This window comes from Podarcis muralis, chromosome 7 (genome assembly GCF_964188315.1).
Source record: "Podarcis muralis chromosome 7, rPodMur119.hap1.1, whole genome shotgun sequence".
NCBI lineage: Eukaryota > Metazoa > Chordata > Lepidosauria > Squamata > Lacertidae > Podarcis > Podarcis muralis.
The window spans coordinates 68,334,676-68,353,913 of record NC_135661.1 but is presented as its reverse complement, the minus strand read 5'-3'; the positions used below and the strand labels follow the sequence as shown (position 1 = coordinate 68,353,913).

General features: G+C 44.8%; 1 protein-coding gene across 2 annotated transcripts; it reads left to right on the top strand.

Annotated features, from left to right (window-relative positions):
* Positions 1-8,833: 8,833 nt before the first annotated feature.
* Positions 8,834-18,966, top strand: TRNAU1AP (tRNA selenocysteine 1 associated protein 1). 2 transcript variants are annotated; one of them, XM_028742841.2, is made up of 9 exons: positions 8,834-9,055; positions 12,664-12,761; positions 13,569-13,668; positions 14,238-14,290; positions 14,900-15,031; positions 16,005-16,124; positions 16,630-16,792; positions 17,323-17,356; positions 18,422-18,966. In XM_028742841.2, the coding sequence occupies exons 1-9, from the start codon at positions 9,029-9,031 to the stop codon at positions 18,571-18,573; spliced, it is 879 nt and encodes a 292-aa protein (XP_028598674.2). In that variant the 5' UTR covers positions 8,834-9,028; the 3' UTR covers positions 18,574-18,966. The 2 variants fall into 2 exon arrangements, with proteins under 2 accessions (XP_028598674.2, XP_028598675.1); XM_028742842.2 differs by having other exon boundaries at positions 8,841-9,055; positions 18,440-18,966.
* The last annotated feature ends 272 nt before the right edge of the window (positions 18,967-19,238 follow it).

Genomic DNA, 19,238 nt, shown 5'->3' with positions numbered 1-19,238 from the left:
TGACAACAACGTTTTGCTGTACATGTAATAGTATACTCCCCACTGAGTCCCAAGCAAACAGACAGAGGAGTCCCTGAATCCCAAGTGAAGATCTCTGAGGAGCGCCTTGTGTGTGGGATGAAAGTCCCTTCCTTTGTGACATGGCTGTTGCCTTTAGAAAGGCTGCAGGGATATTTCTGTCTAGCAGCATGCTTAGTCCAAATAAACAGCAGCTAAAAATAACCCAGTCACCTGTCCCCAAAGCAGATGTTGGGCCTCACTGGGAATCCCAGGCAAAATTGCCAACACAAGCAAGGAGACGGAGATGGTAGTATGTCTTTCCAACCCACCTGACCCAGACTCTGAAGGCAGACTTGGTTCGTGAAATCCACCGAAGAACCTCAGGAGGGGCACTTGTGATTTCTGGAGTCCCTCCGCCACTCTTCCCTTCTTTTGGTTCTTCTGCCCTCCCCACCTATTTCAATTTTTTTCTTCAGCTGTGCGTGCTTAAGGCTAGGGATAGAGGAAGCTGCCTTGTACTGGTCCATCTACCTCAGTATTGTCTACACTGACTCTGAGTGGCAACAGCTGTCCAGGGTTTCAGACAAGGAGTCTCTCTCAGCCCTATCTGGAGACTGAATATCAGGCCTTCTGCATGCAACGCTTTACCACTGAGCTGTATGGCCCTTGCCCAAAACAAAGAACATTTGTTAGAACATAAGGCTATAGGAAGCTGCCTTATACTGAGTCAGACCAAAGGAGCTATCTAGCTCAGTACTGTCTGCACTGACTGACAGCAGCTCTCTAGGAATTCAGACAGGTCTTTCTCTGCCTAACAGAAACACTGGGGATCAAACCAGGGAACTTCTGAATGCAACCAATTAACAACGAACTCCATAATAATTTTGGGTTTCATAGTTAATGGGCCCTGCATCTTCTTTTGCAGCTGCAGGCCTGTGAAGATTTCCTAAGCAACCCGACTTTTAGAAGACATTACTGTACTCAGGGCTGGGAGAATGTGGGAGGAAAGGAATCTTAAAGCTGGAAAGTAGCTACTAAAAAGACTGGAAGATATTTATCCTTGAAGCATACAATGCTTCAGACTGCCACAGCAAGACGGAGCCAGCATTTCCCAATGACAAATTTTCCCTTGTGATTTCTGTAGTCCCTCTGCCACTCTTCCCTTCTTTTGGTTCTTCTGCCCTCCCCACCTATTTCCACCTCAGTGACACATCACAAGTACAGGGAATGCTCCAAGGCAGGGCTCAGCAACCTTTTTCAGCCGTGGGCCGGTCCACTGTCCCTCAGACCATGTGGTGGGACGGACCATTTTTTTGGGGGGGGGGATGAACAAATTCCTATGCCCCACAAATAACCCAGAGATGCATTTTAAATAAAAGCACACATTCTACTCATGTAAAAACACACTGAGACTGTCCGCGGGCTGGATTGAGAAGGCGATTGGGCTGCATCCGGCCCCCGGGCCTTAGGTTGCCTACCTCTGCTCCAAGACATGTCAAGAATGACATGATTAAGTTAAAGAAGTATCAAAGGGCTGAGATGTCAGCACAAAATGGTAGTCCAGTCCTGGGTCACGTTTGGTCAGCAGGGAGGGGGTTGCTACACAGATCTCTCTCAGGCCACAGATAAAATATTGTTAGTACAGTGGTACCTCGGGTTACATACGCTTCAGGTTACAGACTCCGCTAACCCAGAAATAGTGCTTCAGGTTAAGAACTTTGCTTCAGGATAAGAACAGAAATCGGGCTCCGGCAGCGCGGCGGCAGCAGGAGGCCCCATTAGCTAAAGTGGTGCTTCAGGTTAAGAACAGTTTCAGGTTAAGAACAGACTTCCGGAACGAATTAAGTACTTAACCCGAGGTACCACTGTATGGCTTTTTGTGTTTCAGAAAATGAAAACAGTTATAAAGAAGAAGATGAAAAGCATTTTTCTTGATGATCAACTGGAAAGAATGTCTCCAATTTCCCATTATTTTCTTCCCATGCACTTTACTATTGTTTTCATCTGCAAGAGATTTGTTTTAGGCACTGCTGAGATTCTGTCCAAATTTTCAACAAGGCAATCCATAAGCACTCAGCTAACATCTCAGAAACAGGAGGACCATCTACTTAGCTACTGGCTCTTTACCTGATGACAAAGTGAGTATGCAATGTTTATAGCTTGAGCTAAGACCTAGGTCACATCCACACCAGACATTTAAAACACTCTTATTCCACTTTTAAGGTCTTTAATTCCTGCCAAGAATCTTGGGAACTGTAGTTGGTTAAGGGTGCTGAGAGCTGTTAGGAGACCCCTCTAAGAGGTACAGTTAGCAGCACTCTTAGCAAACTAACATCCCCAAGATTCTTTGGGAGAAGCCACTACTGTAAAAGTGGTGTAAGGGTGCTTTAAATGTATGGTGTGAAGGTGGACTCATTTTGGGATCCTCTTGACCTAAGACAGGTTTCGCTGGACCTCAAATTAGCTGTCCTACTCATTCCTAATGGAGGCTGCTCTTTCCAAGTTTGAGAAAGTTCATAGGAAGCCCCAGCACACATCTAGCTCTGAGAAACTTCAACTACAAGGCAGAATTCCTATTGGTTTTGCAGCTTGTTTGGAAAAGAAAGTGTTCTGTATCCAGAAACACAAGGTTGCTTTTAGAACCCTTTCTTTATAGGTCTGAACGGTGCAGTTAAAACCGAGGGGGAGAAATGATCATTCAGTTCACTCCTTCCTTTAATAAATATTAAATTGCCCAGATGGAAACCTTTGCAGTGACTGCAGGCAGCCCAGCCGAGATCTAGTTTCTTGTGGTTCACAGGAATTTCCTGTCCTGTCAACACACATTTCCTCCATCCCAGGGAGGGATGTTGTTCAAAGCAAACAACATTCCTTGGTTAGTGGAGCAATGGCATTGGCTGGAGAAAACAAATAATGAATGAGATTTGGTTGTGTTGTTGTTGCTGTTGTTGTTGTTGTCATCACTGATGACTGTTGAAACTGGAGCTGCTTAAATAGCCGGAGCCATGTTGGATGCTGAATCTTGTAGACACTGATGGAATCCTATTGAAGATATACTGTGAACATATTTAGATAATGGCATGGCGTCCAAATTATTTATTTCACATATTTCAAAACTGCTTATTGATCTAAAATAGGTCCAGAAAGTGACTTACAAGGAGGGTGGACCACTTGCTACTGGCCTGAAGGTTGCATGAAGAATGCATTTTAAAGCGTAATGCACTGGACCTATCTTAACAGCACAAGCCCATTTACTCAGAAGGAAGCCCCAATGCTTCAATGGTGCTTAAAAGGGACCCCTGACCATTAGGTCCAGTTGCAGATGACTCTGGAGTTGCAGCGCTCATCTCGCTTTATTGGCCGAGAGAGCTGGCATACAGCTTCCGGGTCATGCAGCCAGCATGACTAAGCCGCTTCTGGCGAACCAGAGCAGCGCATGGAAACACCGTTTACCTTCCCGCTGGAGCTGTACCTATTTATCTACTTGCTCTTTGTGCTTTCGAACTGCTGGATTCGAACCGCCAACCTTCTGATCGGCAAGCCCTAGGCTCTGTGGTTTAACCCAGAGCGCCACCCGCGTCCCTTCAATGGGGCTTACCCCCAGGTAAATATGACTAGGATTGCAGTCTATTTTGGTTGCACTTGAAGCCCACTGAAATCAACATGAAAGGCTTGTGATGGAGCTAAGCCACATTCATTTCTAACATAGTCTGGATCTAGCCCAGGATTATTATTTTTTCAGTTGGAGATGGAACTCAAGAGCAAGAAAATAATTGAAAACCACATTTAAAGTTAGCCACGAAGCGAATTAAAATACCTGCTGCCTTCCGGATATATAACCTCTGCAGAATTAGCAAAGAGATCAACTTAGAATATAGCCTGGCAGATAATTGCCACAAGAGCCACAATGTAAACAGCACAAAAATACCCAACACCTTGGCAAAAGCCCCACCACCTGTTTTCAATCAAAGTTTTAAAAAGGCTGCGATTGATTCTCTTCCACGGGATGCTTGTAAAAAACATAAACAGACGAGATGTCATGCCAGCTGGGAAATTCTTCTTGTCGTGACCCCTGAAATGTTCTCTTGTATTATTTAATGGTATTTTCTCTCTCTTCGGCATAATATAGTTTCTTTCTCCATGCCATGCACAATTTCACAAATTTCTATCATGTCACCTCTTAACCATCTGTTCTCTAAACTAAAAAGCCCTGGCTGCTTTTCCCCAAATGTTTTCCAAGTCCACAATATCATATGCTGCCTTGAGAGCACATTACGAGGAAAGATGGGACACACGTGTAATAATAAAACACATTTTGCAAATGATTCCCACTCCTATCAGTAACTTGTGTTTGGCTGGTCCAGCTGATGGACCCCTCAGTTCTAGTTTAAAACAAAACAAACAAGAGTAGATACCACAAGACTGAAGTCAGCCCTCCTCCCCGCAGCCTCCACTGGAAAGGACCATCAGAAGACACTGCTGTTTCAAATGGAGGATGAGTAATAAAACAGGCAGATGATGAAGTTTCACCACTGCTCTTCCAAGTGACCCTAAAAGCGGAGCTGCTTGTGTAACGAGTGAAAGGAACAAAAAACGTGCCAGGTCTCTGATCATTTATAAGCACTGTTAGGGAGGAGGGAATTTTTAAGATTATGTGGCCCATCAAATTATATGGTCCTTGTCTTAAAGTGGGTGGTGCGGGGGAGAGAGTTGATAAACATTTAAGGCATTTCATCACACACTATAATGGGAAACAGATTCTCACTGCATCCCTTTTTCTTTCTTGGGTGTCAGTAGCTGTTCCAAGCTTCTGACTCCACCGTTGTAAAGCCTTGCAATTATATAAATAGATATAGATGTAGCCAATTAATTCCTGATCTAATGATTAGCATCCACGCATCATTGACATAAAAAATGCCAGTCTATATTTCCTCTCATTTAATCTGGATATAACACTTTCTGGAGGAAATGCAACAAATTAAGACGGAAACAAACAAACAGAAAAAACTGGTGCCAACATCTCATTTCCAATATACAGTGGTACCTTGGTTCTCGAACACCTTGGTACTTGTACGTTTTGGCTCCCGAACGCCACAAACCCAGAAAAACGTGTTCCGGTTTGCGAACATTTTTCAGAAGCCGAATGTCCAACATGGCTTCCACTTAACTGCAGGAAGCTCCTGGAGCCAATCAGAAGCTGTTCCTTGGTTTTCGAAAGGTTTCGGGAGTCGAACAGACTCCTGGAAGGAATTAAGTTTGAGAACCAAGGTACCACTGTACCATCAATCCATTTACAATATTACGCCCAGAGTTAACACAAGGTGGTGGAGCGACAAATCAATAAATGATTATCATTTTGCTATCGCTTTTAATTGCAATACAGTCTTTGGCTGCATACATACCATAGATTTAAAGCACATGACTTCCTGCCCCTACCTAAAAAATAAATAAATCCTGGGAACTGTAGTTTAAGGGTGTTGGGAACCATAGCTACGTGAGGGGCAAACAACAGTTCCCAGGATTCCATATGCTTTTAATTGTATGTTGTGCAACAAAGCTTAAATCACCATCTTCTTTTAATCACATGTATCTTGGTGATCAGGGACGCGGGTGGCGCTGTGGGTAAAAGCCTCAGCGCCTAGGGCTTGCCGATTGAAAGGTCGGCGGTTCGAATCCCCGCTGCGGGGTGCGCTCCTGTTGCTCGGTCCCAGCGCCTGCCAACCTAGCAGTTCGAAAGCACCCCTGGGTGCAAGTAGATAAATAGGGACCGCTTACTGGTGGGAAGGTAAACGGCGTTCCGTGTGCTGCGCTGGCTCGCCAGATGCAGCTTTGTCACGCTGGCCACGTGACCCGGAAGTGTCTTCGGACGGCGCTGGCCCCCAGCCTCTTGAGTGAGATGGGCGCACAACCCTAGAGTCTGTCAAGACTGGCCCGTACGGGCAGGGGTACCTTTACCTTTTTATCTTGGTGATCAGGCCATTGCTTTTCACCCTTTAAAGAAGAAATGGAGAGCCAGTGACCCTCCAAACATTCTGGATTCCAGCTCCCATAAATCCTCACTGCTGCCCATGCCAGTTGGGGCTGCTGGAAGCTGAAGTCCAACAACACCTGTAGGTCCACAGGCATCATACCTGCACCGTAACACGTCAGTAAGTCCGGCACTTACAATGATTCTTCAACATCAACTTCGTTGGACTGGTCATGTTGTTTGGATGCCTGATTATCGTCTTCCAAAGCAACTACTCTATTCTGAACTTAAAAATGGAAAGCGTAATGCTGGTGGTCAACAAAAGAGGTTTAAAGCCTCTCTCAAGGCAAATCCTAAAAAAAGTAGTATAAAAACTGACAATTGGGAAACACTGGCCTGCAAGCGTTCCAGTTGCAGAACAGCCTTTAGCAATGGTGTCATGGGCTTTGAAGACACTCAAACTCAGGACGAAAGGAAGAAATGTGCTAAGAGGAAGGCACGTTTGGCAAACCCTAACCATGATCAACTCCCACCCAGAAACCTATGTCCCCACTGTGGAAGGACGTATGAATCCAGAATTGGCCTCCACAGTCATTTATGGACTGTTAAGACTGTGTTCAAGGAAGACAATCTTACTCAGCTATGAGTGATTGCCAAAGAAGACGATGACAACCATCATCCCATTGCCACATACCCCAGATTCGGAGTCCTCAAACAATCTGGCGCTGACTGTTGTTGTTGTTGTTTAGTCGTTTAGTCGTGTCCGACTCTTCGTGACCCCCCTGAACCAGAGCACGCCAGGCACTTCTGTCTTTCACTGTCTCCCGCAGTTTGGTCAGACTCATGTTTGTAGCTTCAAGAACACTGTCCAACCATCTCATCCTCTGTCGTCCCCTTCTCCTTGTGCCCTCCATCTTTCCCAACATCAGGGTCTTTTCCAGGGAGTCTTCTCTTCTCATGAGGTGGCCAAAGTATTGGAGCCTCAGCTTCACGATCTGTCCTTCCAGTGAGCACTCAGGGCTAATTTCCTTAAGAATGGATGCGTTTGATCTTCTTGCAGTCCATGGGACTCTCAAGAGTCTCCTCCAGCACCATAATTCAAAAGCATCAATTCTTCGGCAATCAGCCTTCTTTATGGTCCAGCTCTCACTTCCATACATCACTACTGGGAAAACCATGGCTTTAACTATACAGACCTTTGTTGGCAAGGTGATGTCTCTGCTTTTTAAGATGCTGTCTAGGTTTGCCATCGCCTTTCTCCCAAGGAGCAGGTGTCTTTTAATTTCGTGACTGCTGTCACCATCTGCAGTGATCATGGAGCCCAAGAAAGTAAAATCTCTCACTGCCTCCATTTCTTCCCCTTCTATTTGCCAGGAGGTGATGGGCCCAGTGGCCATGATCTTCGTTTTTTTGATGTTGAGCTTCAGACCATATTTTGCGCTCTCCTCTTTCACCCTCATTAAAAGGTTCTTTAATTCCTCCACACTTTCTGCCATCAAGGTTGTGTCATCTGCATATCTGAGGTTGTTGATATTTCTTCCGGCGATCTTAATTCCGGCTTGGGATTAATCCAGCCCAGCCTTTCGCATGATGAATTCTGCATTTAAGTTAAATAAGCAGGGAGACAATATACAGTCTTGCCGTACTCCTTTCCCAATTTTGAACCAATCAGTTGTTCCATATCCAGTTCTAACTGTAGCTTCTTGTCCCACATAGAGATTTCTCAGGAGACAGATGAGGTGATCAGGCACTCCCATTTCTTTAAGAACTTGCCATAGTTTGCTGTGGTCAACACAGTCAAAGGCTTTTGCATAGTCAATGAAGCAAAAGTAGATGTCTTTCTGGAACTCTCTAGCTTTCTCCATAATCCAGCGCATGTTTGCAATTTGGTCTCTGGTTCCTCTGCCTCTTCTAAATCCAGCTTGCACTTCTGGGAGTTCTCGGTCCATATACTGCTTGAGCCTTCCTTGTAGAATTTTAAGCATAACCTTGCTAGCGTGTGAAATGAGTGCAATTGTGCGGTAGTTGGAGCATTCTTTGGCACTGCCATTCTTTGGGATTGGGATGTAGACTGATCTTCTCCAATCCTCTGGCCACTGCTGAGTTTTCCAAACTTGCTGGCATATTGAGTATAGCACCTTAACAGCATCATCTTTTAAATTTTTAAGTAGTTCAGCGGGGATACCATCACTTCCACTGGCCTTGTTATTTGCAGTGCTTTCTAAGGCCTATTTGACTTCACTCTCCCGGATGTCTGGCTCAAGGTCAGCAACCACACTACCTGGGGTGTACGAGACATCCATATCTTTCTGGTATAATTCCTCTGTGTATTCTTGCCACCTCTTCTTGATGTCTTCTGCTTCTGTTAGGCGCTGACTAGGGTTGCCATATTTCAAAAAGTAAAATTCCCAACACCCGCAAAAGTGGGTGTCAGGAATTTTACTTTTTGAAATATGGTGCTCTCTTTTTTTAGGAAGACCCCAGAATTGCTGAGCTAAACTCACCAGAATTGTTAAGGTTTTGTGGGAGACGAACCCAAATTGTTGAGGAAACCTAAACCCCAAAACAGTGATTTTAAGCTTTTCGGGGCGGTTTCCGCTGCTTTTCCCATCCCGTTGCCACACATCCGGGTTTCCCAATTCGGCAAAATTCCCCCCACGCCATTTTTGCACCCGAAAACCAGGACAGGCCAGGAATTTCTCCTGACGCAGCAGGGCGAGCCTAGCAGAGCCCCGGCGCGAACCAACGCATGTACCAATGACCCTCCTCCCTGACCCGCAACCCTGACACTGCCTTGCCATAGCTCCTCCCCACGGGCAGAGGCCGCTGTGGGCGACGCCGAGGCCTACCCGCACCCCTTCTTCCGCCTCGCTCGGGCCGCTCTAGCAGCCCGTGGCGCTGGAGGAAGCGAGCGGGGGAGGGGGAGCCAGGCCGCGGCGTGAGGGGACCACCGCGAGGAAGAGGAGGAGAAGGAGGAAGAAGCGGCGGCGGCGGGGCGGCTGAGCGGGGGCGGGCCTCCCCGTCGCCCCGGCCCAGGCGCCCAGGGACGGCGGGGGCAGCATGGCCGCCAGCCTGTGGATGGGAGACGTGAGTGAGCCAAGGGCCGCGGCGGCGGCGGCGGGGCGAAGTTTGGTGGGCGGCGGAGGGAGGGGACGGGCGGGCGGGCGACGCCCACCGCTGTCTGTGCCGCAGGGCGCGCTTCCCTCCCTTTCCCGCACCCTCCGCTGCAGTTTCCTCAGCCTTGCCTTCCATTGGATGCTCTTCGCGGGCAGAGCCTTCTTTGCTCCGAGGCCTTTCCCCCCCAGCGGACGTTTCCCCTGAATCTGCAGGCGCCTATAGAGGAGGCTGCGTAGTAGCCTCGCCGAAGATTAGGCCGTAATAAATAGTTTCGGGGCTCCTTGGTGGTAGCTCTGCTCAGAGTAGACCCGTGAAAGCCTGAGTTAACTCCTCCTGCCCGCGAATTTCACCGGGTCCACTTGGGAGGGTGCAACCCTTTCTGCTGCGGGGCGGGGGAATCGTTGTTTTCTCAGCATCGTCGGCACCTCAAGCTTTATAAGGTGCCACAAGGACACTGGTGCTGCCAGTGACGGATTTACATACAGTATAGCCTAAACAAGCTATAGCTTAGGGGGGCCCCCAAAAAAAATTTAAAGGAAAAGAAACTGGATGTACATTTCCAAAATATAAGATAAAAAACAAATAAAATAAAACCTACATACAGCAACAGTGTTTTGTGTTGTGTAGGCTCCTACGATGTAAGTTATGGGCCCCGCCTGCTCCCTAAAATATCACTCGTTTGCTCATTTCTATATATAGGGTGCCTACATTCTGCATGGACTGGTTGCATGGCAGCACATGCAAATGGCTTTAGATACCTATTAGGTCCATAAATTAGGTAAAGGTAAAGGTACCCCTGCCCATACGGGCCAGTTTTGACAGACTCTAGGGTTGTGCGCTCATCTCACTCTATAGGCCGGGAGCCAGCGCTGTCCGCAGACACTTCCGGGTCACGTGGCCAGCGTGACATCGCTGCTCTGGCGAGCCAGCGCAGCACACGGAACGCCATTTACCTTCCCGCTGGTAAGCGGTCCCTATTTATCTACTTGCACCCGAGGGTGTTTTCGAACTGCTAGGTTGGCAGGCGCTGGGACCGAACAACGGGAGCACACCCCGCCGCGGGGATTCGAACCGCCGACCTTTCGATCGGCAAGTCCTAGGCACTGAGGCTTTAACCCACAGCGCCACCCGAGTCCCTAGGTCCATAAATTACCATAGAGCAAAGGGTAAAGGGACCCCTGACCATTTGGTCCAGTTGTGACTGACTCGGGTTGCAGCGTTCATCTCACTTTATTGGCTGAGGGAGCCGGCGTACAGCTTCCGGGTCATGTGGCCAGCATGACTAAGCCGCTTCTGGCGAACCAGAGCAGTGCACGGAAACACCGTTTATCTTCCCGCCGGAGCGGTACCTATTTATCTACTTGCACTTTGATGTACTTTCGAACTGCTAGGTTGGTAGGAGCAGGGACTGAGCAATGGGAGCTCACCCCTTTGCGGGGATTCGACCTTCTGATCAGCAAGTCCTAGGCTCTGTGGTTTAACCCACAGCGCCACCCGTGTCCCACCATATAGCATACATTGACAAAGGACAGCTGGACATATAAAGGGCCCCATTACCTTCAGTAGCTTAGGACCTCATCAAACCTAAATCCAGCCCTGGTGGTACTTTAAGGTGATCTGCAGTCTTGCTCTGCGTTTGCAGTTCAGTAAGGTGCTCTGCTGTTGGCTAGGAGAACAAGGGTAGCTGGTGGGGTTTGCGCTCCCTGTTGAACAGAAAGGAAATAATGGTCAGCAAAAAGTCCGGCCAGGTCACATCCATACACCAGAGGATTACCTTTCAAGGCACATGCCGATTTTTGAATAGCTGTCACTTCCTCTGCTCATTTTTCTTGGGCTCCTGTGGATCAACTCCATTTTTCCTCTGCCCATCCCTGCGGCGGCGCCCTACCCCCCAAGACAAAAAAGAGTGTCACTTTTCAAAATGATGTGGGTTAAAGTCAGGATTCGGTGGAATTAATCTTGAAAAGTACATTGAATTGAATGGGAGAAAGAGCATCACTTTTTTTGACTTCCTCTTTCAGCTTTTCAAGGGAGGGAAAAATAACCATCCTAATCACCTCATGACTGAAGGGGCTATGTAGGGTTTTGTGAGTTCCAAGGGCAACACTATGCCATGTTTGACACCCCTGTGGTACAGTGAATTGTACAAGATTGTGTAAACTACTAGCCTAACACCCATAGGCTACAAAGAATTGCATGCAATGTCATGTGTGTGTGTGTGTGTGTGTGTGTGTGTGTGTGCGTGTGTGTGTGGCAAAAATCAATTGCCAGGCCTTGCACTTGCAGAAGTTCAGCCATATGTATTCCAGTTGCTTGGAATCACAAGTCATGAAAGTTCTGTTTCACTCAGGTACTGTTTTGGGGATATCTATGGCATTTGGTTGGCCACTATGAGAACAAGATGCTGTAACAGATGGGTCATTTGTCTGATCCAGCAGAACATACTTTATTTTTTCAGTTAAAATTGATAAAAATGACTGGGTAAGGGTGGCAAACTAGGCTAGAAGACCCAGATTCAAGTCATCCACAAAACTTTTAAGGAATCTTGAGCCACTAACTGCCTTGCAGGATTGTTGTGAGAATTAGAAAGGGCCTTGAGTTTTGTGGAAGACATGGGGTAATAATTATGATGATGATGATTAGATTTTGGGACTACCTAAAGGGGGGATTTTACATGGAAGGAGTGTTGAGCTGAGAGTAATTTAGATCTACATGCACCTTGGTTATCTGGAGTTTACATGACCATTGTGGTTGGAAACCTCTGCACACTTAACTTTGGAGTGATTCCCACTGAACTCAGTGGGACTTACTTGAGTAAACATGCATAGGATGGCAGTGTAACTCAATGCCAGAAGATGTGATGGCCTAGGCTTCAGTGGCTTTAAATGGGGATTGTTGCCTTTTTGGACTGAGTTGTACTCTTGGTCTGATCCAGCAGGGCTCTTCATTTGTCTTTACGAGTAAGTGGTTCTTGGAATGGGGAGTGTAGGGTCCTTGTAGGTTTAGTGATATTCCTTCCTCTCCCAAATACCTTGCAAATCTTATGAATTGGCAAGTATGCCAGTAAAAGCCCTAATATGTTCATACTGTTTTTCATCTGCAGTGACACTGCGGCACTCCTGATGTTGACGGACAAAAACTCGCATCATCCCTGACCACCAGCCATGCTGGCTGGGGCTGATGGGAGTTGGAGTCCAACATTGTATGAAAGGACATGCATTCCACATCCCTGTTGTACTATATGGACCAATTTGACCAGGAACCTTACAGATACCTTGTGCCTTCCATCAGTGTACCGCTTTACTTTATTTGCTTAGCTTGTAATCAAGTTTGCTGTGCTCCGAGAGCGCAAAGCTGTTTACTAACCTCCCTGTTCCTAGCCATCTTGTGCCTCCCTGCATAGAGTTACTTCCTTCACACTTTAGCACACGTCATTCTGATAACGGGTGTACACATGCACACCTCTTTAGGCTCTGTTGCCTAAAGGCCAGAAGGCCTTTAATGCTTCTTAATTTTGTACAGATCTTTCTGTATGGCTGCATTACCTTACTTTCTCTTTTTTTCTTTTCCCTCTGTAGCTGGAGCCGTACATGGACGAGAATTTCATTTCGAGAGCCTTTGCTACTATGGGAGAGCTAGTTCTGAGTGTAAAAATCATTCGGAATAGATTGACAGGGTATTTATCTGTATTTTGTGTACTACTCACCTGGTATGCATGTTGAGGGTGGGGTGGGGTGTTTCACAATACATATACAGACAAAACCTGTGTTCCTGGAGTTAAGATCGGGATACAGATTGTTTGAACATATGTTTTGAGCTGCCCACCTCCTATTTCTCTATGGCTAAATGCTGCCACATAATTTGTGAAGCCAAGAATGCCTTATTTTGGGGATGAACTACTGTTCAGGGCAGAGGTGGGGAACCTGTAGCCGTCCAGATGTTGTTGGATTCTAGCTCAGATCAGTCCCAGGCAGCATGGATCAGAACAGTTGTAGTCCAGCAGTCTATGTATGCCAACACGTTTCCCACCCATATGTGTGCTGTGTGTTCATGCATGAGAAAGAGATGGGTCATGAGTAATCAATAACATTGATTAAAAAAACCTTAAATCAGAACAATAACCACAAAAACCTATTGAAACAGATATAAAATTTGACTGGTCATTAATTGCAAAGTTAGGATCATACAGATTCATAGTAAAAAATGAAATGGCAGAAGATACTAAAATAGCACATCCCAGGTTATGACTTTAAGAATTTTGGTAAATAAAATAGTTTTAATCTGGTGCTTAAATGAGTCTAGCACAAGTGCCTTCCTAACTTGTTCTGGAGAGGTTACTACACAAATAGCATGGTAGTATGAAAACACTATGCTATTGGTCATCAATTGAAAGGTTCATAGAAATGAAGCATAGCATTTTTCACTAGTCAGTTCAAAACTAATGTCTTATTAAATGTTTCCTTTCTTGTTTCTTTTCTTCCAGGATTCCAGCAGGCTATTGCTTTGTAGAATTTGCTGACTTGGCCACTGCAGAAAAATGTTTACATAAAATCAACGGGAAACCTCTTCCTGGTGCCACACCAGTAAGTAAATCACTGTAATTCCCTGCTAGGCACATTAATGGATGGTCAATTTAACTGGACACCCTTGGAAAAAAGAGTGTTCCTTGTAATGAGAGCAGCCAGAAATCTCTCTCTGCCACTTTATGTCTTACTGCAGATATTATAATGGAGTAAGGAACGCTTTGATCCTCCCACTTTGAAAGCATTTACATGGTAGACCAATGGATGTTAAAATGCTGCATGAAGGGAGATGATGAATATATTCCTAGAAGCTTAGCCCTTAAATTTGGTATCCAAGATTAAGAGCTCATATAATCTCAGAGTGAGGTTTGGATGAATGTGTTTTATTTGTATTGTGCTTCTTGCTCTATGTAACATTTCATGTTGTTCGGGGATTCTCAGTCTGCTGTAGGAAAGGCTGCCAAAATTTCCATATGATGATGCTCAGTTGCCTAATAACCTGTATGTTGAAGCTGTGTTGAATATTTCCACAGCAGTGTGTGTGTGCCTTTTCCTAATGAGCTGTAAACTGAAATGTGGAGGGCATACATGTACTCAATTTCTTTCTCTCTCTTTTTTAACTGTTTCAGACAAAGCGATTTAAATTAAACTATGCCACATACGGAAAGCAGCCTGACAACAGGTAAGTCAAAATACTATGAAAACTTATCAAATGTTTGCCAAAGCATCTGCACTGTCATTGTTGAAGGAAGATAGTTTCCTGTTGTAAAGAGTTTCTAGAGTTTCTATTAGGCTCAATTCTATCTTGCAAAGAATTCCTTAACAAATAAGATTTGCTTGGAAAGTATACCTGCTAAAAATGCATTAAATAATCATTAAATGTTTCATGCAAACCTTAAAATAAGTAAAAACCGCTTTACTTATATGTATCTCTAAGAATTATAATCTTTTTTGCCACTGGACTTGTTTAATAACAATAACAACAACAACAATAATAATTTTATTATTTCTACCCTGCCCATCTGGCTGGGTTTCCCCAGCCACTCTGAGCGGCTTCCAACAGAAGGTTAAAAATACATAAAATGACTTGTTACTTAAGACAAGAAAATTTGAAAGTGAAGGCAAGTAGTTAAGTCAGTCACATCAAATGAATTTGCCAGCTTGCGCCCATCATTAGTTTTACAGAAAAATAAAAAGAGTGTCCCATGACTTCATTTTTCCTAATGACCAATTCATCATTAATGTTGTTGTATTATTACTATTCTCAAGCTGCTTTTATTTTCCTCTTTAGCCCAGAATATTCACTATTTGTAGGAGATCTATCCCCTGATGTAGATGATGGGATGATATATGAGTTCTTTGTAAAAGTGTACCCGTCATGTAGGGGCGGCAAAGTTGTCGTGGACCAGACGGGAGTTTCCAAGTAAGCTTCTTCTTTCTGCATTTGGTACTGAATGGAGGTGGGATGGGGAAAGTATCTAATGCAAAGAGGTTTTTACTGCCCATAAATTAGTAAAGAGGAATGGGATTCTGATTATTTTGCATTAAGTGCTCACATACTAACAAAGGGGAAGGGAAGGGAAATAAACTTGTGTAAATATAAAAAATACTCATGATTTATGTTACTTGGTTCATAAATGATGGTGTTAAGGCTTCTGTTTTGTGTGTGTTTTTAGTATATCACTACAAACTGTTCTGATTATGCCATGTTTATTAGAGTGGCCTGAGAGACAGTTAAAATAATGTGTTTGTATCACTTCTTATGCACAAGCTGTTTCAGTCAGAAGCATTTAAGGTTAGATGAAGTCACACTGATATTTTTTCTGGATCAGCAACTTAAGTGTAGGGCAGTCCCAGCTTATGCAAATACAATAGCATTTAACAGCAGTAACATGTAGATTGGGTGCGGTGAACCTTTGGCCCTCCAGATGTTGCTGACCTACAACTCCCCAAGGCTCCAGCAAACATGACAAATGGCCCAGGATGATGGCAGCTGTAGTTCAGCAACATCTGGAGAGTCAAGGGTTCTCCACATCTGGTGTGGATGCAGCCCTAGCATCTGCAGGCTGACCTGAAAGTTGTACCCACTCAGTGAATTTCTTGCCGTCTGAACCCAGCAGGTTTCAATCACTGAACTGCCATGTCCATGAATCTTTCAAGATTGCTGTTTTAAAGAAGCTTTCTCCCTTCCTTTGCACACCCTGGGATCCCACTTCATGTTGAGGGAATTCCCAGGCTACTGAGCTGCTTGTGATAGCTGTCCATTTCTTCCCCCCACCTCCAGTTCTTTAGGACTGAGCCAGGCAGGTGAATTCTCTGCAAATCCTTCCTTTTTAAAGGTATTTTAAAGGGTGGCCCAGCTCCTTGATTCTGACCGAACCTTTGTCTTTTGCCAGAGGCTATGGTTTTGTGAAATTCTCAGATGAATTGGAACAGAAAAGAGCACTGATAGAGTGCCAGGGGGCTGTTGGCCTTGGTTCTAAACCGATACGCTTGAGTGTTGCCATACCAAAAGCGTAAGTATGCTGCCTTAACTATATGGATAGACAAGTGGAGAGGCTGATGTAATGGAACAGATTAGGGGGTGGGCTGGGAAAAAGATAAGTTTGAGTAAAGGAGATATAGGCCTAATTAATGCAGAGTAAAGAGGGAACAGAGGATAGGAGAGAACTGGCAGGGTGAGGGTGAGAATGAGGGACAGACAGGGCCTAAGGAGAGGATGGGTGCTGTTGGCAAGAGATGAAGAGGAAAATGGGCTGCTGAGGAGGCTGGCTAAGAATGAGAAAGCCTGTAAGAGTTAGCAGTACAGAAGAGACAATGGGCTGAACCATTACAAATGGCCGCTAGGTCAAGTGCAGTTTTTATAGCCCTAGAGAATATTGGGTTGGTTGGTTGGTTGGTTGGTTAGTTAAAAGTGTTCTGGTGTTGGAATCAAATCTGTTTCAATAGATATTCTTGTAGATTAAACTTCTTTTTACATACCCTGACATTTTTGTGATTCCCTTCCCCTTCTTCCCAAAGTAACCGTCTGAAGACAGTCGAGTACAACCAGATGTACAACTATAACTATAACCAGTACTACCAACAGTATCAGAACTACTATGCGCATTGGGGATATGATCAGAACACAGGCAGTTACAGCTACAGCTATCCACAGTACGGCTACACACAAAGCACCATGCAGGTAAGGGCTGAGCAAATTTGCAAGCTTGCTCATTTTTACGTCAACGAGATCCTTGAGGCTGCAGTTGCATACCCACTAGGGAGTGAGCCCTATTGCAACACAGTGGGGCATATTTCCAAGTGACATGCATAGAATTATGGAATTATTATTACGGAAGGTATGTGCAAAATAAATAACACAATTCCTTGTTTGAAGCAACTGTGGTTTATTAATGCCCAAAGCAGGCCAAACTAAATCACAGTTTGGCCTGTGTTTGGACATAACAAGCCACAGTTTAAATGAAGAAGCAGATGGCTCTGATTTCTTCCTGGCACATCCCAGGAGGGAGTTTTCAAGCCAGACCAAAAAGCATCAGAGCAAATTGAAAAAAGAATTCAAAAACAGTAAAATAAACTGTTTCAGCAGGTGAAGACGTGTATAAACCAAGTGAGCTAAGCAAGTCTCCCAGGGAAATATGGTCTGTGATGTTAGATGTGCTTAAAAAAAAAATATTCTGGTTCCCTAACCATTTGTCATTCTCCCTGTTGCAGAACTATGAAGAGGTTGGTGAAGATGCATTAGAAGGTAAGTTTGCCTATTGCAATTCTCTGTTAGAAATCAGCATCTGATTCTAAAACACTCCAGTCAAGAGATGTTCTGGAGCAGCAGAACGGCTTCAGGAATGCAAACAGGAGAGGCAACCTGTTGCCCTTGGCCTAATTTCATGTGGATGGCAGGAAGTGGGGGGAAAGGTGTGGCAGAAAGAGAAAAGGGGGTGGCCCTGTCCATCACCTGTATGTACCTCCTTGAGAAATTACACCTGATAAATTGCAGCCCTTGACAGAATAAAGGTTCCCCACCCCTGACATTTTGTTTTGTCTCACTTCCCTCTCTCAACCCATCACAGTAGGGTTTTGTACTCTCAGTACAGCATAGCTCCCTGTGCAAAATTTTCTGCAGGCTATGTCAGGAGAAAGATCTTTTGTTTCTATTTTGGTGTGATTATGTACCACTTTACCTACAGTTTACCTAAAAGTTCTGCTGTGCAAAATAGAGTGTTAAAAGTGACTTGCTGGTTTTGAGAAGTTTGGGAAAGTTTGGGAAAGACAGTTTTTCGAATTCTGACAGGCCAATGGAACAAGGCCTTCCGTGTCATCCGATCAAGGAAATTATTGTTACTGGCTACAAAGCAAAACAGGATTATAAAACCACAGTTTGAAGTTAGTTTAGTATCTTGATTTGTTCCAGAGCTGGTAATCACAGACAAAATTGGAAACTGGTTAATTAGAGACTTCCTGACTTAATCATAGCTCATGTGGAGGGATGAGCAAAGGAGCTGTGCATACAGCAAAAATGCTCATTCATTCATATTTTGGGTTATGATCTTCTGAACCAACTTGGTTTCCAGATCTTAATTTAAGCAATTCACCTTGCTTTCACCTGAGACTCACTCATGTGACTTTTAGAAGCCATCTGAAGGCAGCCCTGTTTAGGGAAAGTTTTTAATGTTTGATGTTTTATTGTGTTTTTAATGTTCTGTTGGGAGCTGCCTGGAGTGGCTCGGGAAACCCAGCCAGATGGGCAGGGTACAAATAAATTATTATTATTATTATTATTATTATTATTATTATTATTATTATTATTATTTAGACTTCCTTCCTTTTTCAGATCCAATGCCCCAGATGGATGTGGGAGAAGCGAACAAACAGTTCATGGAACAGAGCGAAGAACTCTACGATGCCTTGATAGAATGTCATTGGCAGCCTTTGGACAGTGTCTCTTCAGAGATTCAAGCCATGTAGTTGCCTTGCTAAACACGGCGTCTCCAAGCAACATGCCAGCATGCCCTGGACTCTAGCCAAGCACACGAAGCCTGCAGCTGGGTTGCCCCCTCTTTCCCTCCAGATCGCTGACTCAGAAGAGTACAGAGGAGGGCTTGCAGCATTTTCTGTATGTGCTGAGCCGGCAGAGGAGCATTTGTGGTCAAATCTATTCATGATGAAAATAGAACTCAGACACTTAGGTTTTCTTCCTTTTCTTTCTTTCTTTCTTTTTTTTTGGGGGGGGGGAGGCGCGTCTTGAGACAGACTTGTTAATCCTTGTCAAGGAGTTGTAATTTATAAACTTTTAAAAACAAGATGGTATGGTGGGAAAAATTTTACTTCCATGTACAATAAAAAGTATCTTTTACACAAGAGGCAGGTTCTGGTGTTCTCCTCTGTGGTGCAAACAGGACTAGGAGTCACCAGATGTTATTATGGGTATGTCCTGAGATGGTCATTCTTCTGTCCTGAGAGATTACCCCTAGAAGTGACTGCAGTGAAACTTTGCTATCTGAGGACAAATTCTTTTTTTAATTCAGGGTGTTGGCGGATTTTAGCAAACCTGGTTATTTTCAGAGTCGGTTTCAACCTGTTTTAACCTACAACACCATCTTTTGTGAGAAGTTCCAGCTTCAGGCTGCATT

Bases quoted from the DNA above. Each gene is read 5' to 3' on its own strand.
- TRNAU1AP (XM_028742841.2), top strand. From the start codon at position 9,029: ATGGCCGCCAGCCTGTGGATGGGAGAC. The intron at 14,291-14,899 runs GTAAGTCAAAAT...TTTCCTCTTTAG, and splicing joins GGAAAGCAGCCTGACAACAG to CCCAGAATATTCACTATTTG. The intron at 17,357-18,421 runs GTAAGTTTGCCT...ATTATTATTTAG, and splicing joins TGGTGAAGATGCATTAGAAG to ACTTCCTTCCTTTTTCAGAT.